General features: G+C 35.2%; 1 protein-coding gene across 8 annotated transcripts in view; it reads left to right on the forward strand.

The window, feature by feature from the left end:
• LOC105338278 (uncharacterized) overlaps positions 1 to 27,699 on the forward strand; it is a 50,925-nt gene that overhangs the window by 16,111 nt on the left and 7,115 nt on the right. For 2 of the 8 annotated variants that reach the window (XM_066084233.1, XM_066084237.1), the window contains exons 14-67: positions 1,516 to 1,629; positions 1,754 to 1,867; positions 2,347 to 2,460; positions 2,590 to 2,703; positions 3,563 to 3,676; positions 3,806 to 3,919; positions 4,285 to 4,398; positions 4,548 to 4,661; positions 4,900 to 5,013; positions 5,697 to 5,841; positions 6,235 to 6,416; positions 6,632 to 6,776; positions 7,414 to 7,592; positions 7,807 to 9,234; positions 10,269 to 10,413; positions 10,737 to 10,915; positions 11,313 to 12,194; positions 13,179 to 13,323; positions 13,645 to 13,823; positions 14,132 to 15,034; positions 15,971 to 16,115; positions 16,445 to 16,623; positions 16,819 to 16,963; positions 17,243 to 17,421; positions 17,746 to 17,820; positions 17,930 to 18,060; positions 18,385 to 18,539; positions 18,646 to 18,790; positions 18,890 to 19,085; positions 19,446 to 19,705; positions 20,005 to 20,269; positions 20,507 to 20,749; positions 20,850 to 20,981; positions 21,103 to 21,306; positions 21,443 to 21,697; positions 21,802 to 22,000; positions 22,278 to 22,444; positions 22,608 to 22,769; positions 23,070 to 23,189; positions 23,288 to 23,416; positions 23,539 to 23,661; positions 23,745 to 23,861; positions 23,968 to 24,219; positions 24,324 to 24,455; positions 24,542 to 24,667; positions 24,769 to 24,906; positions 24,999 to 25,130; positions 25,273 to 25,524; positions 25,755 to 25,994; positions 26,136 to 26,264; positions 26,380 to 26,502; positions 26,631 to 26,885; positions 27,112 to 27,372; positions 27,556 to 27,678. In XM_066084233.1, coding sequence (XP_065940305.1) covers positions 1,516 to 1,629; positions 1,754 to 1,867; positions 2,347 to 2,460; positions 2,590 to 2,703; positions 3,563 to 3,676; positions 3,806 to 3,919; positions 4,285 to 4,398; positions 4,548 to 4,661; positions 4,900 to 5,013; positions 5,697 to 5,841; positions 6,235 to 6,416; positions 6,632 to 6,776; positions 7,414 to 7,592; positions 7,807 to 9,234; positions 10,269 to 10,413; positions 10,737 to 10,915; positions 11,313 to 12,194; positions 13,179 to 13,323; positions 13,645 to 13,823; positions 14,132 to 15,034; positions 15,971 to 16,115; positions 16,445 to 16,623; positions 16,819 to 16,963; positions 17,243 to 17,421; positions 17,746 to 17,820; positions 17,930 to 18,060; positions 18,385 to 18,539; positions 18,646 to 18,790; positions 18,890 to 19,085; positions 19,446 to 19,705; positions 20,005 to 20,269; positions 20,507 to 20,749; positions 20,850 to 20,981; positions 21,103 to 21,306; positions 21,443 to 21,697; positions 21,802 to 22,000; positions 22,278 to 22,444; positions 22,608 to 22,769; positions 23,070 to 23,189; positions 23,288 to 23,416; positions 23,539 to 23,661; positions 23,745 to 23,861; positions 23,968 to 24,219; positions 24,324 to 24,455; positions 24,542 to 24,667; positions 24,769 to 24,906; positions 24,999 to 25,130; positions 25,273 to 25,524; positions 25,755 to 25,994; positions 26,136 to 26,264; positions 26,380 to 26,502; positions 26,631 to 26,885; positions 27,112 to 27,372; positions 27,556 to 27,678 — 11,427 coding nt within the window. The remainder of the gene's footprint in view (positions 1 to 1,515; positions 1,630 to 1,753; positions 1,868 to 2,346; positions 2,461 to 2,589; positions 2,704 to 3,562; positions 3,677 to 3,805; positions 3,920 to 4,284; positions 4,399 to 4,547; positions 4,662 to 4,899; positions 5,014 to 5,696; positions 5,842 to 6,234; positions 6,417 to 6,631; positions 6,777 to 7,413; positions 7,593 to 7,806; positions 9,235 to 10,268; positions 10,414 to 10,736; positions 10,916 to 11,312; positions 12,195 to 13,178; positions 13,324 to 13,644; positions 13,824 to 14,131; positions 15,035 to 15,970; positions 16,116 to 16,444; positions 16,624 to 16,818; positions 16,964 to 17,242; positions 17,422 to 17,745; positions 17,821 to 17,929; positions 18,061 to 18,384; positions 18,540 to 18,645; positions 18,791 to 18,889; positions 19,086 to 19,445; positions 19,706 to 20,004; positions 20,270 to 20,506; positions 20,750 to 20,849; positions 20,982 to 21,102; positions 21,307 to 21,442; positions 21,698 to 21,801; positions 22,001 to 22,277; positions 22,445 to 22,607; positions 22,770 to 23,069; positions 23,190 to 23,287; positions 23,417 to 23,538; positions 23,662 to 23,744; positions 23,862 to 23,967; positions 24,220 to 24,323; positions 24,456 to 24,541; positions 24,668 to 24,768; positions 24,907 to 24,998; positions 25,131 to 25,272; positions 25,525 to 25,754; positions 25,995 to 26,135; positions 26,265 to 26,379; positions 26,503 to 26,630; positions 26,886 to 27,111; positions 27,373 to 27,555; positions 27,679 to 27,699) is intronic. The other 6 variants (XM_066084234.1, XM_066084235.1, XM_066084236.1 and 3 more) reach the window with 6 other exon arrangements.

Consider the following 27,699-nt stretch of genomic DNA (forward strand, 5'->3'; position numbering starts at 1 on the left):
TTTAGAGTCTACTTTTTCTTACATTTCTTGCATAGTAATCTCACTAGTTGTAGAATTGTAGTTATTGAGAAGAAGATTTTCACAATATATTTCAATTTCAAATTTTGGACCCCTCTTTTTGGACCCAGTATTAATCTGGGGTTCATGTTTTTAACAATTTAGAATCTAAGTTTTTGGCAGATGCTTGCTTAGTTATCTCACTAATTTTAGCATTGTAGTTCATGAGACGATATTTAAACATTTTCCCTCATATATTTCTATCCTAAACTTTAAACCCCTCTTGGGGCCCCAGTATTATTTCGGGGGTCACGATTTCAGAATCAACATTATGTAATGTCGCATGTATAGTAATCTAAAAAATTGTAGCACTGTATCTCTTATGAAAAGGATTTTCAAATATACCCTCCTTATATATCCGTGTTAAACTTTGACACCTCTCTGGGCCCCAGTATTAGTTCGGTAGTCACGGTTTTAACAATTTAGAATCTAAGTTTTTTGAAGATGCTTGCTTAGTTATCTAAAAAATTTAAGCGTTGTAGTTCTTGAGAAGAAGATTTTTCAAAATGTTCCCGAAATTTCTATGTTAAAATTTGAATCCCTCTTTAGGCCCTAGTTTAAGATCGGAAGTCACGCATTTGACAATTTGAAATCGATGAATTAATTATTTGTAGATGCTTGCATAGTAATTTCACATATCGTAACATTGTAGTTCTTGAGAAGATTTTCAAATTTTTTCCCATATATATATATATATATATATATATATATATATATATATATATATATATATATATATATTTCTTTGTCAAACTTTGAATCCCTCGTTTGGCCCCAGTCTTAGTCCGTAGGTCACGATTTTAACAATGTAAATTTTCACTATATATACAAGCTTTGGTGTAAATTTTTGGCTTCTTGCTGTTGTAGTTCTTGAGAGGAACATTTTTTAAGGCACGTTCATTATTATTTTTGTTTCGCAGTCATTCCCCTTTTTAAAGGGTTTTGGTATTCACTTGAGCTGAATTGAAGCACCCTCAGGTAGTGTAGGCAAATCATAATACCCATGGTTGGTTGAGGCTTCAACTAGGGTTTGAGTTTTGACTTATGAATAACTGAAAAAAAAATTTGATCTGCTTCTTATCAACCTTGGGCCAGAAACGCTGAAACCTGAGTGAAAGTTTGTTCAGATAGAACAACCAAGGGTTTGATGTTTACCAAATATAAATATGTGCAGAAAAATTTGAATAATCTTTTAGAACAAGACATAAATGTACTCTTTTTTATTGTCAAGATAATTTGAATTTGAACCATGAAGTTGATTTGATCAAATTCATAGCTTATGTTACTCAGATGAACGATGTCGCCCTTAAGCTTAGGCCTTTTGTTTTTGTTGTAAATTAAACTAATTGCTTTGGTGAAGAAGTGTCCAGTTTTTTTATTGATGCATGTAATATACTTATCTTGGTTAAATAACTGTCTTTTATAAAAGAAATAATTAAATAATTTTCTTTTCAATAGATATTAATGAATGCGCTTCCAATCCATGTCAAAATTCTGGGAACTGCACAGACGGCATAAATTCATTCTCTTGTACGTGTGACGTGGACCACTATGGAACTCGATGCGAAAACCGTATGTAGAAAACCCTGTTTCTTTGCATATTTCAGAACAGGAAAACGATTTTGTTTTAAACCAAAACAATCATACAAAAGAAACAAAAAGTCAAATGTTATAAAATTTTCAATTGTTTTTCTAGGTTACACCAGATGTAGGGACGCTCCCTGTCAAAATGGTGCCACGTGTTCTGACGTCATAGGCGGATACCGGTGTTTCTGTCCTATGGGATACATTGACGTCAACTGTTCTACAGGTGGGTGTCTAGTTTAAATAAATGACAAATAATATATCAACAATCAAAGTCAGAAACAAAACACAACAGGTATATTTAATAAACACTAATAGTGTATTATATTCTAATTCTATAAATATCGACGTAACATTTAGTAAAAACAAGTTAAGGATATTGGCACCGCAAATACTAGTAATGTCAAACATTCAAAAACATCTTAAATATAAAGATGGGGACCTAAGATGTTCATTAATTTTATTTATGACCTATGTCACATGGCATTTTTTGAATATGGGGAAACTGATAATGATAAACTGCACACAAATAGACATACATATGATGTCCTATATAAAAGTAATGATAAGTAGGAATTACATCTAACAAAAATTGAGATGTGACATTAAATATGCTACTTTAAGGCAAAAGAGTCAAATTTTTTTTGACTTCTATGAAATAAAAGCTAGTTATGCCAAAAAATATCGGAATTTATTTCTTTATAGAAATAAATGAATGCATTTCCAATCCATGCCAAAATTCCGGGACATGCGTAGATGGCATCAACTCATTCTCTTGTTTGTGTGACGTGGACCATTATGGACCTCTATGCGAAAACCGTACGTAGAAAAGCCTATGTTTAATGTCTTACGGTGAATAACAACTGTTTCAAGCAATTCATCACAACTAGGTAGTGGGGAGCCAATAGTTAAAAGAGTGACCCTGATAATTTTGTTGTGATTTTCCAGGTTACACAAGATGTAGAGATGCTCCGTGCGAAAACAACGCCACGTGTTCTGACGTCATAGGTGGATACCGGTGTCTCTGTCCTATAGGATATAGTGACGTCAACTGTTCTACTGGTATGTACTCATAAAATTGGTATATACTTAAAGAAAGAATTTACAATTTTGTCACAACTCAAAAAACAACTACGACAAAAAAAAATAACGAAAACAAATTGCTTTACTAGTAAACATTTAAAAAACCGTATAAACGATATAAGTCTCGGCGGTCGGCTTTGGTTGATTGATAGTTTCGGCTGCCTTAAATATTTCTATTTGAGACAAACCAAAATATTTCCATCCGTATTTATCTTCATATTATAATACAATTCATTTTTTAAAATTTCTTTATCCACTGATCTGATAGTGTTCAGTGTCTTTACATCTTCAGTTAGAAAATATACACCTGTACATCGTTTTTCTCAGACATTGATGAATGCGCTTCCGATCCATGTCTGAATTCTTGGACTTATTATTTTAAAAATCTTATCGACCTAACATTAGTTTTAGACTAGTAAAGCATTATGTTTAACAAATTATTGAACGCATTATTAGTCTTCTATTACTTAAGCATCCTAATCTGGTTATAAACTACCTTTAAACATGATCCAACGCACGTTCTTTATATACTACGATCCATCACAATCGTCAAAAGATTGTGGTGATAACACATAACTTCGTGTTTAATAGAATGGCATCCTAATTAAATCATGTTTATATTAGAAAAAGTTTTGTACAGTTTTTAAATTTATTTTAATGGAATAATTGGGATCAAAATTCCTTCATTTTTGTTCCAAGCGCGCAATTTGCAACAGACTTATCTCTTGTAGTTGTGTTAATGTAATCTTTCACAATCTTGACGTAAGCTACTTCTATTAAAGTTTTCCTATATATTATCCCATAGACGCCACGAAAAATGTAGTTTATTTCTTTATAGATATAAATGAATGCATTTCAAATCCATGCCAAAATTCCGGGACCTGCATTGATGGCATCAACTCATTCTCTTGTTTGTGTGACATGGACCATTTTGGACCTCTATGCAAAAACCGTACGTAGAAAAGCCTATGTTAACTGTCTTACGGTAAATAACAACTGTTTAAAGCAATTCATCATAACCAGGACGTTAGGAGCCAAAATTCGAGAGAATGACCCTGATAATTCTGTTGTGGTTTTCCAGGCTACACAAGATGTAGAGATGCTCCATGCGAAAACAACGCCACGTGTTCTGACGTCATAGGTGGATACCGGTGTCTCTGTCCTATGGGATATAGTGACGTCAACTGTTCCACTGGTATGTACTCAAAAAGTTGGTACATACGTAGATAAAGAATTAACAATTTGTCACAACTCAAAAAACAACAATGACAAAAAAAAAGAATAACAAAAACGATACAAATTGCTATACTAGTAAAACATAAAAACCTTACAATCAATATCTGAGTATCGGTTATCGGCTCAGGTTGATTGACAGTTTCGGCTGTCTTAATTTTTTTCTATTTGACACAAACCAAAAATATTTCCATCCGTTTTCATCTTCATATTATAATACAATCCATTTAAAAAAATATCTTTATCCACTGATCTGATAGTTTTAAATGCCTATACATATTCAGTTAGAAAATATACACATGTATACATGTATATCGTTTTTCTCAGACGTTGATGAATGCGCTTCCGATCCGTGTCTAAATTCTGGGACCTGCACAGACGGCATCAACTCCTTCTCGTGTCTTTGTGATGTAGACCATTATGGACCCCGATGTGAAAACCGTACGTAGATATGCAACCCTTTGATCACCGATTTTGTTTCAGCTATGTAATTTTTAAGTCAATAATACACAAAGCTACATGTAATATTGAAAATGAATAAATCACGTTCTCTACAGTTGATCTTTACTTTACTGTTCACTCTTTTGAAGGCTACATACGATGCAGGGACGCTCCCTGTGAAAATAACGCCACCTGTTCTGACGTCATCAGCGGATACATATGTCATTGTCATAGAGGATATACTGACGTCAACTGTTCTACTGGTTGGTATCTAAGTAAATGTTACAGACAAAATGACAGTGGTACAATGTTGAATAAAAACAGAACGTTTTATTTTATTTTTTAAAATGAAGTAATATAATGATTTAGAATGTTTTTCTCAATTATAAATCTCAAGTCTTTTAATTATTATCCTTGTTTTGTCGACATTGCGTCATATTAACAATGTGCTGACTATATTCACTGCTTAACCAACGTAAGAGTTTTTTCCCCTTATTTTAGATATTGACGATTGTGAGTCTGTTCCATGTAAAAACAACGCTACATGTATAGATGGTATCGATGAGTTCTCCTGTCAGTGTTCTCCAGGATACTACGGTGATAACTGCACTGAAAGTAAGGACCACATTCTAATACATCATTATGTAACAATTGTTTGTGAAAAAAGTTATCTAGATTTTAACTTTACTTCAATAGACCTAAAGCTTAATAAATTCGATTTTAATTATTCAATTATAAGGCCATTTGCAAAAGGTCAAACATAATATAGAGAAATCTACCACGCTGCCACATCACAAAAACTTACGGTATCAATAATTTTGACCTTTTGAACATATTTGCAAAACACACCGTCGCGCCAACAAAATATCGCGCAACACACGTGCTATAATAGCAATTACACACACGTTGCGTTTGTGCTATCACCCAACACCCCGACTTGCTAACGTAACTTTGCAGAACTGGCCGTTGCGCTGTCACACATCACGCCAGTGCGATAACACTCTGAATTTATGACAGCGCAGCAGAAAGTTGGGTTACAGAGTGACAGAGAAGATATGTTGGCGGGACGGTGTGTTGTGCGTTTAATTGAGTCAGTAGAATGGCGAGTTGTATGACGAAACTCATTATGAACGTGCTATTCGGCCCTATCCGGACATTTTATTTAAGAAATGTGTGTTTCGTAATTTATTAATCAAAATTGATGACAATAAGCAGAAATGTGTCAATGCTTTGGAAACGATTTGATCGTATCTCTTTTAGGCAGTTATCACAGTAATATCTTCTGCTTCTTTTAAAAGAGAACTTAGTACGGCTTGTGGATGGTGCCACGCCCCATGAGGGTAGGGTAGAGATCTACAATAAGGGGGTGTGGGGGACGGTATGTGATGACTTCTGGGATGACCGTGACGCAGCGGTGGTCTGCGGGATGCTGGGATATTCAAGGTAAAAGACACAGAGAATATTATTTACTAAACAACACCTGTCTTTCATTAAGTATATACTCATATATTCAAAACAAGTTTTTCTGATATTTATTGGCAATTTTTAGATTTTATAATGAAACAAACCCACTTTTTTCAATCTTATAAATGTAAAAATTGTCTTAAAGAAAAGAAACTCTCTTGTTAAAAATAAGAATGCTATCTAAGGTAAAAAAAATCACCGACGTTGATAATAAATTTGCAACTGACTAATTTTGAACATATGTCGTATACAGTTATAACCAATCGTCAAAAGATATATATAACTTAATTTAGGAGAAAATGTGCGAGTTGTCTTTTTGGGACACTTTTGGATGGTTTAATTGTTTATCTTTGAACTTTTTGTAATTTTCAGAAAAAATGCCAAAGGCTTGTGCTGTGAAGTCTACGGCAAAGGCGGTCCACAGATATGGCTGGACAATGTTGAGTGTTTTGGGACCGAAAGCGATATCTTTCACTGTCAACACATCGGTTGGGGAAACCATAACTGTGACAATCACGAAGATGCCGCAGTGCAGTGTTATCCTAGCGGAACCGGTACAACAACAACAAAAAAATTAAAAATTTCTTTACAGACACAGCGTCAACAATTATTTACACCAAAGAAATGTGCTTTGACAATCTCCAATTAATTATATTAAACAAAATAAACTATACGATGCGTGTATTAGTGCAACCAAACTAAATAAACTATGGGTATGGCAGTTATTTTTTAAACTGTAGTTTCATTTTCTTTTTAACCCGGTTGACAGGAACACCTGTAAGACTTGTGGGAGGACAGACGCCGTTGGAGGGGAGAGTTGAGGTGTTTTACAATGGTGTCTGGGGAACCATTTGTGACGATTACTGGGACGACAAGGATACAACTGTCGTCTGCAATTCTCTGGGCTTTTCAGCGTGAGTTAGGCATTTAATATTAACATAGAAAAGGACTGGAAGGTCCTGGCTATTTTTTAACTTTATTTCTTTCCTTTAGTAATAGAAAAAAAAATTAAGCTTATTTATGTGCAGTGGTATGAATGATATTAAAGAAGCATAAGACTGCCACAGACCAAGCAATCAGTATTATTATATGATTAATTTCTAGTTCTCTGATTGGCTCATATCCAACTATCTTGAAAAACAGAATGTTATATTCACCTGCACGTGACCTATGAGGTTAATATAACATTTAATTTTCTCTACATTGGACTTAAAAAATAGACCGTCCAATGACGAGTTCAATAGGTTCGGCTATGGCTTCAAACTAAAACGTTGCTTTATAACACTCAATTTAATATATGTCTGTATCAATTCATCGCTGAATCATTTGTAAGATATTATTGCTGGGTTTTCTTTTCGATCAATACGATGATTTAGCTACCCTAGAAGTACAATACATATTCACCTCGGCTCCGGCTCGGTTCGGTGAATATTGTACTTCTCGGGTATCTAAATCATCGTATTGATCGAAGAAAACAGCAGTAATTGTATTATATATAGCTATAATCCTAATAAATTGTTTTAAAAAGAAAATCTTTGGTTTTTGTTGTAGGCGTGGCGCAATTTCTATGAGCTGTTCTACGTTCGGTTTTGGAAATGGACCAATCTTGTTGGACGATGTTGATTGTTTAGGAACAGAAACCGATATAGGAGTTTGCAAGCATCGGGGATGGACCATTCATAATTGTAATCATGTAGAGGATGTGGCTGTCAGATGTTCGCAACCAGAAGGTAAAAATCACTCATCTTAATTTATTTCTTTATTATACGGTTTATAAAATCCATGTTCAATCTGCTTAAAAAACATTTGAGGTAAAATTTATCACTTGACTTTTAATACTATTTTCTGAACACTTTTTGCAAATGTCTGTTTTCAAAGAGATTTTAGACAATAACAAAAATTATCTTGTAATGTATGCGTTTGTATTAATTCTTTTATCTAAAGTGAGTGTAGAAACTACAACAACTCCTTGTCCTAAAAATTCTACGACCCCGCGAACAGCAAATGGACAACATATCCAAAGCTCAACTACAGAAGCTTCAACGACAACCACAACAAAAAGCGCTTCAACTACGACCACGACGACAAAAGCTCCAACTACGATCATAACAACAACAGAAGCTCCAACTACGACCACAACAACAGAAGCTCAAATTACAACCAAAACGACAAGAGCTCCAACTACAACAACAATAACGGAGGCTCCAACTACGATCATAACAACAAGAGCTCCAACTACGACCACAACAACAAGAGCTCCGATTACAACCAAAACGACAAGGGCTCCAACAACAACAGACGCTCCAACTACGACCACGACAACAGAAGCTACAACTACAACCACAACAACAGAAGCTCCAACTACAACCACAACAACAGAAGCTCCAACTACGACCACAACATCAAGTCCTCCAAATACATCCACTACAACAAGAGCTCCAACTACGACCACAACAACAGAAGCTCCAACTACGACCACAACAACAAGAGCTCCAACTACAACCACAACAACGGAAGCTCCGACTACAACCACAACAACAACAGAAGCTCCAACTACGACCACAACAACAGAAGCTCCAACTACAACCACAACATCAAGACCTCCAACTACAACCACATCAACGGAAGCTCCAACTACAACGCAAACAACAAGAGCTCCAACTACAACCACAACAACAAGAGCTCCAACTACAACCACAACAACAGAAACTACAACAAAAACAACAACAAGAGCTCCAACAACAACAGCTTCAACTGCAACCACAAAAAAGGAAGCTCCAACTACGACAACAACAACAGGAACTCCAACTACGACCACAACAACAAGAGCTCCAAGTACAACTAAAACGACAAGAGCTCCAACTACAACCACAACAACGGCTCCAACTACGACCACGATAACAGAAGCTCCAACTACAACCACAACAACAATAGCTCCAACTACAACAACAAAAACAACAGTTCCAACTACAACCGTATACACGGAAGCTCCAACTACGACCTCAACAACAGAAGCTCCAACTAAAACCACAACAACGGAAGCTCCAACTACAACCACATCATCAAGACCTCCAACGACGACCACAACAACAAGAGCTCCAACTACAACCACAACAACAGAAGCTCCAACTACGACGACCACAACAGAGGCTCAAACTACAATCAAAACAACAAGAGCTCCAACTACAACCACAACAACGGAGGCTCTAACTACAAGCACAACAATGGAAGCTACAACTACGACCATTACAACAAGAGCTCCAACTACGATAACGACAACAAGAGCTCCCACTACGACCACAACAACAAGAGCACCAACTACGTCTACAACAACAGTTTCCCAAATTGTTCCTACCACTTTGGGACCGACAAGTAATTTTTACTGTTTCAGATTTTTTTCTCCTTCAGAATGTTAACGATCACGTTGTTAAGTTTTAAACCTCTGCGTTGCATATTAAGCCAAACCAGTTCTTGATTCAGAATTGTCTTCCTATGATAAGATGAATTCTGTTTCAAGGTTAACTCGTATGACCTTCAGAATTCACTTTTGATATCGATCGATAACAAGAAGCAGCTGAACATACAGTTATCTTACATATAATCTTACAAATAATAAATATATCACCTTAACCGAACATTTTTATTTCGGGTTTCCATACCCCGTCCCTAGTTTTTGCCTCTACCATTGAGTGATATATTGATAATCATAAATACCTTTGTGCAAAACTTCATTCATCCACTAATATAAAAAATATCAAGATTATCTGTTTTGAAATACCCCTCTACCGCCTCAGGCATCAATACACAATCCAAAAACAGAAAGTCTATAGGGTTTAAGCTGATAACTTTAATGAGTGAAAAATGATTATGTGTCAATGGAGATATCTTGGATATTTTCCCTTTATCAATTTCAACTGTATTTTCTTCATAGATATGTGTATTTGAATTAAAAATCATCAAAAAATTATAAAAGCAATAACTTGAGACAAACTATAGGTTCGAGTTGATTTGTTTGTTTACTTTACCAATTTTATTATTTGCGTAAATGTATTCTGATGTCAAGTATTTGTTTATAAGTTGTTCGTGATAAATATGATGATTGGAACCTTATCATTTATTAGAAGCAAATTGTGCACACGTCATTTCTTATATATATATATATATATATATATATATATATATATATATATATATATATATATATATATATATATATATATATATATATATATATATATATATATACACACTGATCATACAAATAGACGGATGTATATTGCAACCATGCATGTATAACATCAAGGCATTATACTTTGTAATTAGATATCAATAATCATTCCGAAAAGGAAATATATTACTTTGGTGCTGTAAAATACATCACATAAAACAATTTGCTCTCTATTCAGGTAATACCGTCCGACTTGTTGGAGGATCCAACGAATATGAGGGGCGATTAGAAGTATTTTACAATGGGGAATGGGGAACAGTTTGTGATGACGGCGATCTTAATGGAATTGCTGAAGTTGTGTGCCGTTCCTTGGGTCTGCCTTGGTAGGGTTCTTGTTATAAACTTTGTATGATTTTTTTTTAGATTTGATTATCAATCAGATCAAATATTCAGATTACAAAAAATGAAAAGAAAAGATGAATTAACTGTAAAACAGTTTATGTCTATCAGATTTCCTTTTTTGGACTTTACATTGCTTTTTGGGGATTTTTTTAACTACTAGCAGTTGTTTTTAATTGATATACTAGTTTAAAGAATATTCAAAACATATTATATACGATTAATGCTAATATTGGTTCATTTACATGTATCTCAGAATCGTTATGGAATAAAGAAATAATTCGGAATTCGGTTTTCAAATATTCAGGAATACATCCGAAGCCTATTGTTGTGCAAGATATGGACAAGGATCAGGTCGTATCTGGATGGACGATGTACGATGTGTTGGATCTGAAGCAAGAATTGAAGAGTGTTACCATATCGGCTGGGGATGGCACAATTGTGTCCATTTGGAAGATTTATCAATCGAATGTTTACCGTCCATTTGTAAGAAAATTTTATTTATAAGATTTATAACAATATAATGATACATTTACGCATTCATTGTATGCACCTCGTAATAATCATGCTTTGCGTCAAATCAATGGTAAAAAGGGGGTTTAAAACCAAATAGGTAGCTGAAGTGACATTTTGAAATAACGAAGCAAGCACTATAATTCATGCTGTATATAGATGCTACTGTTCGGCTTGTGGGAGGAGCGACTGAATATGTAGTCGATTAAAAATGGATTGGTATCTATATATTTGATTTGACAGAAAATTGTGTATTAAAGTGAATGGTTTATAACATTTGTTTAATATCACTATGTTTCAGTGAAATGCTTTTAAAGTAATCATAATTTTTTTTCTTATATATATTAAAACACACTTGTAAATAATTCAGTAGCAATCACTACAATATTATCAACAACAGCTCAAAATACAACCACAACAACAAGAGCTCCAACTACGACCACAACAACAACAGCTCCAACTACGACCACAACAACAACAACTCCAACTACGACCACTACAACAAGACCTCCAACTACGACCACAACAACAGAAGCTCCAACTACAACCACAACAACAGAAGCACAAACTACGACCACAACAACAGAAACTCCAACTACAACCGAAACTCCAACTACAACCACAACAACAAGAGCTCCAACTACAACCACAACAACGGAGGTTCCAACTACAACCACAACAACAAGACCTCTAACTACGACCACAACAACAACAGCTCCAACTACGACCACAACAACAACAGCTCCGACTACAACCACAACAACAAGAGCTCCATCTACGACCACAACAACAGAAGCTCCAACTACGACCACAACAACAACAGCTCCAACTACAACCACAACAACAACAGCTCCAACTACAACCACAACAACAAGACCTCCAACTACGACCACAACAACAGAAGCTCCGACTACGACCACAACAACAGAAGCACAAACTACAACCACAACAACAGAAGCTCCAACTACGACCACAACAACAGAAACTCCAACTACAACCGAAACTCCAACTACAATCACAACAACGGAGGCTCCAACTACAACCACAACAACAAGACCTCTAACTACGACCACAACAGCAGAAGCTCCGATTACAACCACAACAACAGAAGCACAAACTACAACCACAACAACAAGAGCTCAAACAACGACCACAACATCAAGACCTCCAACTACATCCACAACAACAAGAGCTCCAACTACGACTACAACAACAGTTTCTCAAAGTGTTCCTACCACTTTGGGAACGACAAGTAATTTTTACTGTTTTAGATTTTTGTTCTCCTTCAGATTGTTAACGATGACGTTGTTTAGTTTAAGACCTTTGCGTTGCATATTAAGCCAAACCAGTTCTTGATTCAGAATTGTGTTCTATGATAAGATTAAATAATTCTATTTTTAGATAAACTCGTATGACCTTCAGAATTCACTTTTGATATCGATCGATAACATGAAGCAGCTGTGCATACAGATATCTAACATATAATATACACATAACCTTAACCGAAAATTTATTCCGGGTTTCTCTACTCCGTCCCGAGTTTTTGCCTCTACCATTGAGTGATAATTCGATAATCATAAATACCTTTGTGCAAAACTTCATTTATCTACTAATATAAAAAATATCAAGATTATCTGTTTTGAAATACCCCTCTTCCGCCTCAGGCATCAATACACAATCCAAAAACAGAAAGTCTATGGGGTTTAAACTTTTATGAGTGAAAAATTATTATGTGTCAATGAAGATATCTTGGATATTTTCCCTTTATCAATTTCAACTGTATTTCCTTCATAGGTATGTGGATTTGAATTAAAAATCATCAAAAAATTATAAAAGCAATAACTTGAGACAGACTATAGGTTCGATTTGATTTGTTTGTTTACTTGACCAATTTCATTATTTGCGTAAATGTATTCTGATGTCAAGTATTTGTTTATAAGTTGTACGTGATATATATGATGATTGGAACCTTATCATTTATTAGAAGCAAATTGTGCACACATCATTTCTTTTATATATATATATATATATATATATATATATATATATATATATATATATATATATATATATATATACACTGATCATACAAGTAGACGAATGTATATTGCCATCATGCATGTATTACATCAAGGCATTATACTTTGTAATTAAATATCAATAATCATTCCGAATAGGAAATATATTACTTTGATGCTGTAACATTCATCACATAAAACAATTGCTCTCTATTCAGGTAATACCGTCCGACTTGTTGGAGGATCCAACGAATATGAGGGGCGATTAGAAGTATTTTACAATGGGGAATGGGGAACAGTTTGTGATGACGGAGGCGTTGATGGAATTGCTGCAGTTGTGTGCCGTTCCTTGGGTCTGCCTTGGTAGGGTTCTTGTTATAAACTTTGTTTAAATTTTTTGAGATTTGATTATTAATTAGATCAAATTCATTTTTAAATTTGAAAAAATGAAAAGAAAATATGAATAATCTGTAAAACAGTTGATGTCTATCAGATTTCCTTTTTTGGATTATATATTGCTTTGGGGTTTTTTTTTATAACTACTAGCAGTTGTTTTTAATTGATATACTAGTTTAAAGAATATTCAAAACATATCATATACGATTAATATTGGTTCATTTACATGTATCTCAGAATCGTTAAGGAATAAAGAAATAATTCAGAAACGGTTTTCAAAATATTCAGGAATACATCTGAAGCCTATTGTTGTGCAAGATATGGACAAGGATCAGGTCGTATCTGGATGGACAATGTTCAATGTGTTGGATCTGAAGCAGGAATTGAAGAGTGTCACCATATGGGCTGGGGATTGCACAATTGTGGCCATTTCGAAGATTTATCAATCGAATGTTTACCGTCCTTTAGTAAGAAAATGTTATTTATAAGATTTATCACAATCTAATGATTTATTTACCTATTCATTGTGGTTACCTCGTTTAAATCCTGCTTTGCGTCAAATCAATCGTAAAAAGGGGGTTTAAAACCAAATAGGTAGCTGGAGTGACATTCTGAAATAACGAAGCAAGCACTATATATAATTCATCCTGTATTTGTGTATTAAAAGTGAATGGTTTATAACATTTGTTTAATATCACTAAATTACAGTAAAATACTTAATTAATCAAACATTTTTTTCTAATATATATTAAAACAAACTTTCTAAATAATTGAGTAGCAACCAGTACAATATTATCAACAACAGCTCAAAATACATCCACAACAACAAGAGCTCCAATGACGACCACAACAACAAGAGCTCCAACAACGATCACAACAACAGAAGCTCCAACTACGACCACTACAACAAGAGCTCCAACTACAACCACAACAACGGAGGCTCCAACTACAACCACAACAACAAGAGCTCCAACTACGACCACAACAACAGAAGCTCCAACTACTACCACAACAACAGAAGCTCCAACTACAACCACAACAACAGACGCTCCAACTACGACCACAACAACAGAAGCTCCTACTACAACCACAACAACAAGAGCTCCAACTACGACCCCACAAACAGAAGCTCCAACTACGACCACAACAACAGAAGCTCCAACTACGACCACAACATCAAGTCCTCCAACTACATCCACTACAACAAGAGCTCCAACTACGACCACAACAACAGAAGCTCCAACTACGACCACAACAACAAGAGCTCCAACTACAACCACAACAACGGAAGCTCCGACTACAACCACAACAACAACAGAAGCTCCAACTACGACCACAACAACAGAAGCTCCAACTACGACCACAACAACAGAAACTCCAACTACGACCACAACAACAGAAGCTCCAACTACAACCACAACAACGGAGGCTCCAACAACAACCACAACAACAAGAGCTCCAACTACGACCACAACATCAAGTCCTCCAACTACATCCACAACAACAAGAGCTCCAACTACAACCACAACAACAGAAGCTCCAACTACGACCACAACAACAGAAGCTCCAACTACAACCACAACAACGGAGGCTCCAACTACAACCACAACAACAAGAGCTCCAACTACGACTACAACAACAGTTTCTCAAAGTGCTCCTACTACTTTGGGAACGACAAGTAATTCTTACTGTTCTAGATTTTTGTTCTCCTTCAGATTGTTAACGATCACGTTGTTTAGTTTAAGACCACTGCGTTGCATATTGAGCCAAACCAGTTCTTGATTCAGACTTGTCTTCTATGATAAAATTAATTTTATTTCTAGATAAACTCGTTTGACCTTCAGAATTCACTTTTGATATCGATCGATAACAAGAAGCAGCTGTACATACAGATATCTTACATATAATCTTACATAAAATATACATATAACCTTAACCGAAAATTTATTCCGGGTTTCTCTACTCCGTCCGGAGTTTTTCCTGTACCATTGAGTGATAATTCGATAATCATAAATACTTTTGTGCAGAAATGTATTCATCCACTGACATAAAAAATGTCAAGATTATCTGTTTTGAAATGCCCCCTCTACCACCTCAGGTGTCAATACACAACCCCAAAATAGAAAGCCTTTGGGGTTTAACCTGTTAACTTTGATGAGTGAAAAATTATCATGTGTCAATGAAGATATCTTGGATATTTTCCCTTTATCAATTTCAACTGTATATCCTTCATAGGTATGTGTATTTTGATTAAAAATCATCAAAAAGTTAAAAAAGCAATAACTTGGGACAGACTATAAGTTCGAGTTTATTTGTCTGTCTACTTTACCAATTTTATTAGCGTAAATGTATTCTGATGTCAAATGTTTGGTTACAAGTTGTACGTGATAAATATGATGATTGGAACCTTATCATTTATAGAAGCAAAATGAGCACACATTATTTATCATATATACACTGATCATACAAATAGACGGATGTATATTGCAACCATGCATGTATAACATCAAAGCATTATACTTTGTAGTTAGATATCAATGATCATTCCGAATAGGAAATATATTACTTTGGTGCTGTAAATTTCATCACATGAAACAATTTGCTCTCTATTCAGGTAATACCGTCCGACTTGTTGGAGGATCAAACGAATATGAGGGGCGATTAGAAGTATTTTACAATGGGGAATGGGGAACCGTTTGTGATGACGGAGGTGTTGATGGAATTGCTGCAGTTGTGTGCCGTTCCTTGGGTCTGCCCTCGTATGGCTCTTGCTATGAACTTTGTTTTAATTATTTGAGATTCGTTTATTTACACAAATATATTAGATTATATTCATTTTCAGATGAAAAAATGAAAAGAAAGTAAGAAAAATCTGTAAAACAGTAAAAGTCTCTCAGATTTCCTTTTTTGGATTATATATTGCTTTTAGGGGATTTTCTATAACTACTAGCAGTTGTTTTTGATATACTAGATTAAATAATGATTCAAAACATATCATAAACGATTAATGTTACCATTGGTTCATTTACATGTACCTAAGAATCGTTATGGAATAAAGAAATAATTCAGAAACGGTTTAAAAAAATAGGAATGCATCTGAAGCCTATTGCTGTGCAAGAAATGGACAAGGATCAGGTCGTATCTGGATGGACAATGTTCGATGTGTTGGATCTGAAGCAAGAATTGAAGAGTGTAACCATAACGGATGGGGATTGCACAATTGTGGCCATTCCGAAGATTTATCAATCAAATGCTTACCGCCCATTAGTAAGAAAATTTTATTTATAAGATTTATCACAATCTAATGATACATTTACCCATACATTGTTTGTACCTCGTAATAATCCTGCTTTGCTTCAAATCAATCATAATAAGGGGGTTTAGTTAAAACCACATAGGTAGCTGAAATGACATTCTGAAAAATAAAGCAAGCACTAATTAAAAGTTGATACTCTATTTAAGATTCTACAGTGCGGCTTGTGGGAGGAGCGACTGAATATGAAGGTCGACTAGAAGTGTTCCACAACGGAGAATGGGGAACAGTGTGTGATGATGGTTTTAATGGTAGAATCGCTTCCGTTGTTTGTCGAACCTTAGGGCTACCTTGGTAAGGGATCTTTTGTATCTTTTGAGATCGTGTTTTCGAAGTGAAAGTTTTGCATGTTTGGTCATTTCAACATTGCTTGCTAAAAAAATGAACGTATTTGAAGTCGTCCAAAATTTATTTTATCTATATTGTTGTTTGGTCATCAAAATATTTTCAACTTCAATGAGCTATTAAACTCACTATGATCAATATTAATTCAAGTTCGTTTCGCTCTAGAAATGAAAGACGTTTATAGTTTGAAATTGGTTGATGAATCAATTGTTATGGACAACTGTTTAGGAACACGTCTGAAGCATATTGTTGTGCAAGAAATGGAGGAGGGACAGGTCAGATTTGGATGGACAATGTTTACTGTGATGGATCTGAATCAAGAATTGAAGACTGTAGACATAATGGCTGGGGATCACACAATTGTGGTCATTATGAGGATTTATCCATCAACTGCTTACCGTCCAATGGTTTGGAAACTTTGTTCTTAAGCCTAAATATTTTCTGAAAAAGTTTGATAACTTTTAAAAAGGTTTTAGAGCAACTAGGTTTGGATCAATCCAGATACGAGTTGTAACTTTAACAAACCATAAATTTCATTTAACAGGAAATATTTTTTTTAAAAAATGGATTGTTATTCATTTATTGGATTAGACAGAAAACTGTGTATTCAAAGTGAATGGTTTATAACATTTGTGTAATATTACTATATTTCAGTGAAATAGTTAAGCTATCAAATAATCATACATTTTTTCCTACATATATTAAAACAAACTCTGTTAATACTTGAGTAGCAATCAGTACAACCTTATCAACACCAGCTCCAACTACAACCACAACAGTTCCAACGACGCCATATATAATTCGCGGTAAACTTATTTCATTTATTCACAGTTTTTTTTTAATCAGCATTGGTATTTACAAACTAGAGTATGTCATGAATGAACTCGATGCTTTATTTACAAATGACTTTGGTAGATACATTTAACTATGGATCAGAAGCGAGCGATTATTCGTTCTCTGGCGATGACGTAACAAGTCAAGCACTTTATCCACCTACACAGTTTTACATTGGAGACGGGACGGAAGGAACTGTTGACACGGTTTATGTGAGTTTTTCTCTGTGGAATTTTAATCATTAAGATTTTAAAAATGCCAAGAGATTTGAAATTTGATGTTAAAATCAAATAATCGTGTATAAAAATTGATAACGTAAGCACATTTGAATTTATTGATTGTGTTTAGAGCTTTGCTTTTTTATATTTTTCTTTTTTTTTTCCTTTTTTTTTGGGGTGTTGAGTTTTTTTTTTGGTTGATGTATGTTTTGTGGGATTTTTCAGGGGGAGGGTGTGTTTGGGTTGTTTTTAGATGTTTTTAAGGGGTTTTTTTCATTCGGTAAGATTTGTTGATTGTGAATAAGGCTTTTTCTGTAGGTTGGCAGCAACGGTATAATTAGTCTTGTAGAAAGGTACAATAGCCTATCGATCTCTGACATGTCGTCCTCCGCGGTGTCCGAAAGGAAAATAATCTGTCCCTTCTGGACGGACCTTACCTCTGGCAACAGAATATACTACAATACCTACACCAGGTACAGTTGTATTTGTTTTTGTTTTTTTAATTTGAAAACTCCATATGTATTAATCTCTACTCTTATAAACAGATTTGCTTTTTGACTTTGACACATATATTACTAGGGGAACATGGGGCGACAGTACAACATTAGAAAAAGGAAACAGAATCATTAGATCATACTATGGAGATGACTTTCCCTACTTCGAAGCTACGTGGATGCTTAAAGTTACCTGGAAAGACATGGCTCTTTACTCAGATAGAAGACAGGTATTTTTTAATTTGTAAACGTCAAAAATTATTAATGTATACATGTAGTTGTATTTTAAAACAAGCTAAAATTATTTTTACGTGTACACAATTTTGAAGACTGTGACAGTGCAAGCTATTTTGATAACGGATGGATTCAACACGTTCACAATCTTTTACTACATCGACGTGAACTTGAATACCATCGCTGGCTTGGATATTTCAATTGGGTACAGATTCAGGAGTTTTTATACCAGTAACCCATATTCATGTCAAAGTGGAGCATTCACTCTCAGTCAGATACCCGGAAACAGGGGTAGGTCAACAAAAGACTCAACTATGCTATAAAATGTATAAAACTATGTTATACATTAGCTTTAATACTCAGAATTTAAATTGCTAAACATTTTTTTAAACTTTCATTATCAATATAATCATTGCCATTTTATATACGATATATTGATGATGATCGCCCTTGATAAAAAAGAACAATCTCATCATCATTTATTCTGAATTTTATCGTTAAGCGTAAAAATATTAACATGATAATATACAACATATACATGTACACTGCTTTTAGTGATTTTTCTTTTATTCTTTTAATTTATCAAAATATGCTTTGATTAACACAAATCACCATAAAAAATTAAATATTAAACTCTTGTAACGATTGTAGGAAGTCCGGGATTTTGGATTTACAAACTCACTACAGAGATAAGATATGTTGGAAACGAATTGTCCTGCTTTAATTGGTATATAAGGAATAAAGTCCAACAAATGGATGTAGTACTACGCAATCGAAGACAATGGTGGTCAAATATATGCCCCTGCCAGCTTGACTGGCTGCAGTTCGACGGGGGATTTCAATATTCACGGACTGATTATACTAATGGCGTGATCTGTTATGCATCTATGGTGTCGTTCATAGGGAGTGCAGTAAGTTACAACCGCATTAACGGGGTTTTTTTGTTTTTATTCTACGTCCCTCTTCTTCTGTGTATAAAAATTTGACTTCAAGGACCTGCAATTTAGAAACTAGATTGCTGACCCCGAGTTAGTCAGCTCTATGTGTTTTAGGATGTTAACCAACCTAAAAGGTTTTAATATACGCATAAAAATTATCTAAAAAGAAATTGAGAACAATATTCGCAGAAATTATTATAGTTGGCAACATCTTTAAAACAACGTAAAAATGAAAATAAAACATATCATATACTATGTATTTTGTTAAAAAGGAATGCTGCTATTCAATAAGAAACACGTGGTTTGGGTGGTTTGGCTGGTCCTGGTGGTCGAGCTGGAGGTTCGGGTCCACTACACGCACCTGGACAAGACCAGCAGCCGGCACTCTGTTAGAGTACAGCCCGTTTTTCGACACATCCCTGTATTACAATGAGGATCTCCAGCCCAAGGATCAATGCTGTAGCACTGGACATTGCGATTGGTATTACGAAGTCCGCCCAAGGACTTGGTGTTATAGAGTTTCCAGGTTTTGGATATGTGAGTAAAGACAAATGTTATTTTGCAAACTGAGTAAACTTATAAATTAAGGGAATTTGCAAAAGGATATAGAATACTTTTATTTGATTGAATAAAGTCCAAATTAGCCATTGAAAATTAATTAATATTAGTTGTTTTTTAGTCTTTATATTGCAATTACATGTAATTGTCATGTTTAAAACTTTGTATGCCCTTTTAAGAAGGAAATTTTTAAAATAAGTTCCATAAATGATTCAGCATGGCTCTTTGGTGATCCTCATATTAACACTCTGGATGGACATCAATACACATTTAATGGATATGACGAATATGTCCTTTTGAGAATCAACACAACTGATAAACAATTCGAGTTACAAGCAAGAACTGACTTAGCAGAAAGAGCAAATGGGACCACGATAAATGCTACTATATTTAGTGCATTTGCTGCAAGAGATGACACGGGGGCCTTTGTTCAAGTAGAACTTTCGCGTCACAAAGACAGTTAGTATACAATTACAATGAACTTTTGAAGAGCAAAAATCATGAATTAATTTAACTGTTAAAGAAATATATTCCATTAAAACTTCCTTCTCTTCTCTAGGAATGTATATAAGAGGAAATGACCAGGATTTAACCAATCATTTTGAGGCCGACAATTCCTACAGATTCTCAAACAGAAATCTGTCAATCACAAGGGATAATCAGACATATATTGCCACCTTTTTGAGAACATGTAAATGATTTATCAAACGTTTTCATAACTGAAATTTTTACATTTAGCAAAGACTTAATTTTATAAATTACATGCCTATAAAAGTCTTTACATTGGGAGTTTTATATTGGTTTTTTAACAGCTATCACGCTTAAGGTAACGTTGGGAGTGCGTTTTCTTACCATTGAGGCTGTGGTTGATTCTAAATATAATGGCACAGTGACCGGATTAATGGGAAATTTCGATGGTGATTCAAATAATGACTTTGTTCTTCCAAATGGAACAATTCTGCAAGCAGAGGATGTTATTTCTGAAAGGAAGATTTACAACAACTTTGGACAAATGTGTAATGACTTTCGTCTTATTTCCAATCCTCAATTTCTGCAAATGTTGTCAATATGCCAATCTGCATTTACCTCGTTCATGTTCTGACTGATAATAATTCAGAATGTTTTCATTCTTGAATACATGTTTTATCACAGGGGCTGTAAACGAGGAAACATCAATCTTCCACTATGTTTCTGGGCTCTCCCACAGAGACCATTCCCATCCAGACTTTGTTCCTTTCTTTGTGGATGAGTACCCAGAGGAACAGAGGAACGCCTCGCGTGCGGCTTGTGGTGGGGACTCTGCGTCACAGGCCTGTATATTCGACTACCTAGCAACAGGAGATAAACAACTTGCTCTCTCTTCAGGAAATACTGATACCTCCAACAGAGAGGATCTCGTTAACATCGGTATTATATATATATGTCATTGTAAACCTCATCTCATAATTTTAATTTTTTTTGTAAAACAAGCATCATTGTATGAATTCTTATGGGGTTGTTTTTTATCGTAGAAAATGAGCCTCCATTTATTGACGGCGACGAGGTAATACATGTTGAGGTCAATAAGACGGCCAGAATCAGGTTTAACGCTTCCGATGACAAAGGATTCACGTACCGAATTCTAGAGCAACCGAATGTTGGGTTTACATTTAACAACGAGACGGGGGTTGCAATGTGGACCCCAGTCGATACCATTGCAACAAGCATCAGGTACCTTGCTTCGTCACTTGTGTGTAGAAATTACTTTTAGTCTTTTTTTAACTGACAAAAACATTAGTTCAAAAGTTTTCATACTTTGAACAATTCTTCAGATTTAATAAAAATTATATCTGAATATTTCTTTTCATTTTAAAGGTTATTGTTGCAGTTAATTATCTACCTTGGAAAAATGACTGGGTTTTTGTTATTGGCTTTTTAATAAACCACTTAAAGACGCGTCCTTCTTCATCCACTTGCAATACTGAATTAACATGTTTTTCTTTTTCAGTGTGACAGTGGTGGACAGTGATGGGGTTTCTGCTCCAGCCATGGACATTATCATGATTATGTGTAGTTCGTGTAGTCATCACGGAGTGTGCAATTATAACAGAACACGTGATGCCTCAAACAGCACGTTCCGGTTAGCCAGATGTATCTGTGATCAAGGATACACAGGTTAACACATAAAAAAAAATACTTTTTAAAGACACTAAGAATTTAGCTTCTTGGAATGAAGCTAATAAATGATATAGTATTTCCTTCTGACATGCAACTTTAAATATTATTTTAAATGTTTTTAATATAAAAACATTTACACATTGCTATTTCGTTCACATAGGAGACGATTGTGAACTCGATGAAGATGCATGCGCCGAGAGTCCTTGTGTTCATGGACGTACTTGTATAGATTTGACTGCCACTGAAGAACTTCGATTAGGCAGAGGTTACAATTGTTCGGATTGCCCAACTGGTTATGCAGACATTGATAACAAATGCCAAGGTATCTAATCATATTTTTTCATATAAAGTATTTTCTCGAATAATTATTACTTTTAAAATTTCATGACAAAGTCTTTGACATTTATGATTTTTTGTCAACTGATATTCGACGCCTAAATTTATCTCCCTGAGTTATTTGATATTGAAACGAAGGGCTGATATATCTAGAAATGAACAGAAATTGGCCTTTTTCCAATATGTACTGTAATGCACTTCCGAAGTGACACAAGTAAACTTAATAGAGAGGAATATTGCTATGAATATATTTTTGCTCTTATGAAACGAATTTGTTCTTCATTAGACGTCAATGAATGTAATGACACCACTGTCACCGTATGTCAACAAACGTGCGAAAATACGGAGGGAAGTTACGTCTGTCACTGTTTCCATGGCTACAGAGAAACCGGGGGAGTTTGTCAAGGTAAAGAAAATATTGTTTTATGGTATGAAATATTTAAATGTGTTTTGACTGGTTTCGATAGGAAATGTTGGATACTTTTGATGATTTCCAATTTACAGATATTAACGAATGTTCCGAGGGAACGTCAGGGTGCGAACAGAACTGTGACAACTCGGATGGTGCATTCGTTTGTTCCTGTGTTTCCGGCTTTCAGTTACAGGTTGACAACCGCTCTTGCATTCAGACAGGTATTTTGGGATTGGATAAAAATGACAGTTATAACATTTTCAGATTATCTTTTCTTGAATACATTTTACTCTATATAATTATTTATGTAGAATGGTGTAAAATTTGGGGTAATTTATTCCAGAATCGGACCTCTGTAAGCGAGCTGGACTTGTCTGTCAATATGCCTGCGACAATTCTTCCGGTGTCTACCAGTGCATATGTCCGGCTGGATTTGAACTCGCAGCCAACAATGAAAATTGCCAAGGTGGGTATCAGCAAATCCGGAGTTATAAATAAATCATCACATACGTTATTTTAAGTTTTTATATACCGAGTATATATTTTCAGACATTAACGAGTGTGAACGGAGAATTTGCTCGCAACAATGTACCGACACGGAGGGCTCCTATGCATGTTCGTGTTTCCCGGGATACCAACTTAACGCGGACCGAACCACTTGTTCACGTAATTTTTGTTTTTTTAACTGAAAATATCTAAATCTAAAGACTTATTGAAATGCTTCAAGTGCTAGGTATTTAAGATAGTGAATTTCTGTGCATTGTATTTGTAGAATGTGTTGCTCCATATTACGGAGAGGGGTGTAGTAGAATGTGTCAATGCGGGGCCGGGATGGACAGGTGTGACCCCATAAGGGGCTGTGTCTGCATGCCAGGTTGGACAGGGACCAATTGCAATCAGGATATCGACGAATGTAGCGCTAATCGAAGCATCTGTGGCACAGACAAAATATGTCATAACACTCAAGGAAGTTTTCAATGTGAATGTCGACAAGGTTATCAAAAAGTGCAAGATGACTGCAGAGGTAAGTACGTCATTAAAATTGTATGTACCAACAAAACAGTAAAGAAATATATGTGCACTGTAATCTTTTTTTTTAGGATAACCATTATATTCATCTTTTTGTAGACATAAACGAGTGTGAAAATGCCGGATTGCACAACTGTTCTTCTTTGACTTCTGAATGCAAAAATAGGGACGGCGGATTCAGTTGTCAGTGCAGGACTGGATATATTCAGAGAAATGTCTTTGAATGTGAAGGTCTGTATGAGTACTATTAAACGAGACAAAAGGTTGCATAGACAATATAGTCCTTCTCTTTTCAAAAAACTGATATTATTTTTCAGATTTTGATGAATGCGAATCTAATGTTGACGGATGCTCGCAGATTTGTATAAATGTCAATGGAAGCTACGACTGTGACTGTTATTTTGGATTCTCCCTCGATGACGATAGAAAAACATGTTCAAAAGGTATGCCAAGCTACCTTCTGTGATACTTTCACATATTGAGATTATTCTTTCTAGATTCTCTAATATATAGGTTATAAATATGATGTATTTATACTCTTTAGTTCAGGACGTGTGTCTCCTTTTCCCTGGATTAAACTGTAGCTATGGTTGTAAGCAAGATCCAAACAACCAAACGGTCGGTCATTGTTTCTGTCCAGAAGGGTTTATTCTTAGCGAGTTGGATATGTCTTCCTGCATAGGTATAAATCCGTTATCGACATAGTATGATATTTGATTAAGAACGATCTTTAATCATTTAATGATAACTATTAATGTTTTTTCTATCTTGTAGATGTGAACGAATGTGGTAACAGTGAATTAAATAAATGTTCATTAAAAGACACGTGTGTAAACACAGAAGGATCATTTAACTGTTCTTGTCCAAGGGGAATGTATTTGGCAAATGACGAAAGAACTTGCACTGGTAAGTTATAATTAAAAGAAAGATAAACATCTTTTAATGAACTGTATAATATCACCGATAAACGTCTTTTAATGATAATTGACTTGCATGATACTATCACCTCTTTTTCTACGTTAATGGAGATTATTGAATATTTTTCAAGTATGTGACGGTTTCTCTTACGGGTGGAACTGCGAGACCCCGTGTGAGTGCGGAGTTGGCGCCTCCCACTGTGACCCTGAATTAGGATGTCAATGTAAGGGTGGGTGGGCTGGCATCAAGTGTGATGCTGACATCAACGAATGTACCAGACAGAATCCATGTAATGGAAGTAATCAAGAATGTCGAAACATCCCTGGATCATATGAATGTGTATGCAGATCTGGATATCAAGAAAACTCTGGGTTTTGCACAGGTAAAACAATTATTTCAGTCTGTACTTTTTAGCTCACCTGAGCTGAAAGCTTAAGTGAGCTTTTCTAATCACATTTTGTCTGTCGTAAATTTGTAAACCTTTTCAATTTATTTCTTTTTAGGGCTTAACTACTATAATAAATCTTTAATTTTTAAAAGCATGTTTCGTGTGTTACAAATTATTAAGTCAACAACAATCATATATCTTCTATCCTTTCACATTCTGTGTAGATATCGACGAGTGTGCCAATCTTCCTTGCACCCAACTATGTAATAATACTATTGGAAGCTACCATTGTGGGTGTAATTCTGGATTTGCCCTTGTGGACAACAGTCGATGCATTGACATTGATGAGTGCAGCCTGCCAGTGAAACCGTGCGATCAATTGTGTACAAACACAATAGGCGGCTACAAATGTAGCTGTCACTTGGGGTATCTGTTGAACACTACGACTCGGAGGGACTGCTTAGGTGAGGTTTTTTAAGGTGTTAAGCGGAAGAAAAACATTTTCATCATGCAAATATTTGAAGATTTGAATGCTATATGGCTTGTTAGGTAATATCGGTATTCTATAACATGCTAAGGCTTTTGGATTTTAAACACTTTTCTAGCAAAAACGGAATGTCTGAACGCAACAGCAACCTGCTCTCAAAACTGTGGAGTCCTTAGCGACGGATCAGAGTACTGCTTCTGTAGAACAGGATATGAATTAGAGTCTAAAGATAACAAGACCTGTATAGGTAACTATTTTTCATCAATTACTTTGTATCTTTTTTGCTCATTTATTAAATATTAGAAATTAAATAATTGGTAGAACACGGGTAATCATTTAACCAAGATTATAATCGTTTGTAGACAAAGATGATTGTTCTCCGAACCCGTGTAGTGATACATGTACTGAAAAAGGCCCAGGTGAAGGTTATACTTGCTCTTGTGAGATTGGCAAATTTGTAGACGAAGACCAGAGAACATGTAGAGGTATTGTCTTTTATTTAAAACTTGTACCATTTTCTATATTTTTCCGTCTTTGCTGATTAAAGTTCCCAGCATTATCTCTGGTATGCATTCAATATTTTGGTTTTTTTTTTATTAACTTCTTTAACCAGACTGTTCTATCTGGACATATGGAAATAACTGTGACCAGCAATGTACATGCGACCAGGAAAAATCGGTCTCGTGCAATCAAGTCAATGGCACGTGTCTCTGTAAAACTGGATGGTATGGTAACAATTGTGACGTAGACGTGGATGAATGTGCTCAAACGTCGACATGCCCTACATCCTCTAGGTGTGTGAATTCACCAGGCTCCTACTCTTGTGAATGCGACGCCGGTACTACGATGGCTAATGGAGAATGTGTTGGTAAGAATCCTTACACTTTCTTTTTTACACTCTGATCGAACTATAAAATCGCTCCAGCATCAGTATACTTCTTAATAAAAAATTCCGCATCCAATTTTCGTGCTTAAAGTTTGATTTTGAATTGATGACAGCACACTTGTAAAACATCTTTACTTGCTTTTGCATTGAGTGGAATTTTGTATGATGAGTTACCAATCTGTGTTCATTTCACTTGAATGTTTTACAGAATGCCGTGGAAACACATATGGACTAAATTGCCAGTCACAATGCGATTGTCACGTTCAAAACACGGTTGCATGCAACAAAAAGAACGGTTCCTGTTTGTGTAAAACAGGATGGACAGGACACAATTGCTCCGTGGATGTAAAAGAGTGTACAATGACTCCAGAAATATGTGGTGACAATTCTGTATGTGTCGAGGAAATCGGATCCTTCAGCTGTCTCTGTAATCAAGGATTTGAAAAATCTTCATCCAGAAATTGTTCTAGTAGGTGTAAAAAATGATTTCGTATTGTCTTTTCAATAAAACATCCAATTGTCAAAACATTGTTTAAAGAATCATGTTTAAATATTAGCATTGTAAGTTTTTCGTTTGTGATCAAATCTTATGGAGGTAGTACATGCAAACGTAAATTTTTATGACATGTTTTTTCCTTTTCATAAAATAAAGATATTGATGAATGCGCATTGGCTAAACACACTTGCCACCAAAATGCTGTATGTGTGGATACAGTCGGAAGCTACAGCTGTTCTTGTAATCAGGGGTATACAGGGGACGGCCATTCATGTTCAGGTAGTCCATATTGTAATAATT

This window comes from Magallana gigas, chromosome 5 (assembly GCF_963853765.1).
Source record: "Magallana gigas chromosome 5, xbMagGiga1.1, whole genome shotgun sequence".
NCBI classification, from domain to species: domain Eukaryota; kingdom Metazoa; phylum Mollusca; class Bivalvia; order Ostreida; family Ostreidae; genus Magallana; species Magallana gigas.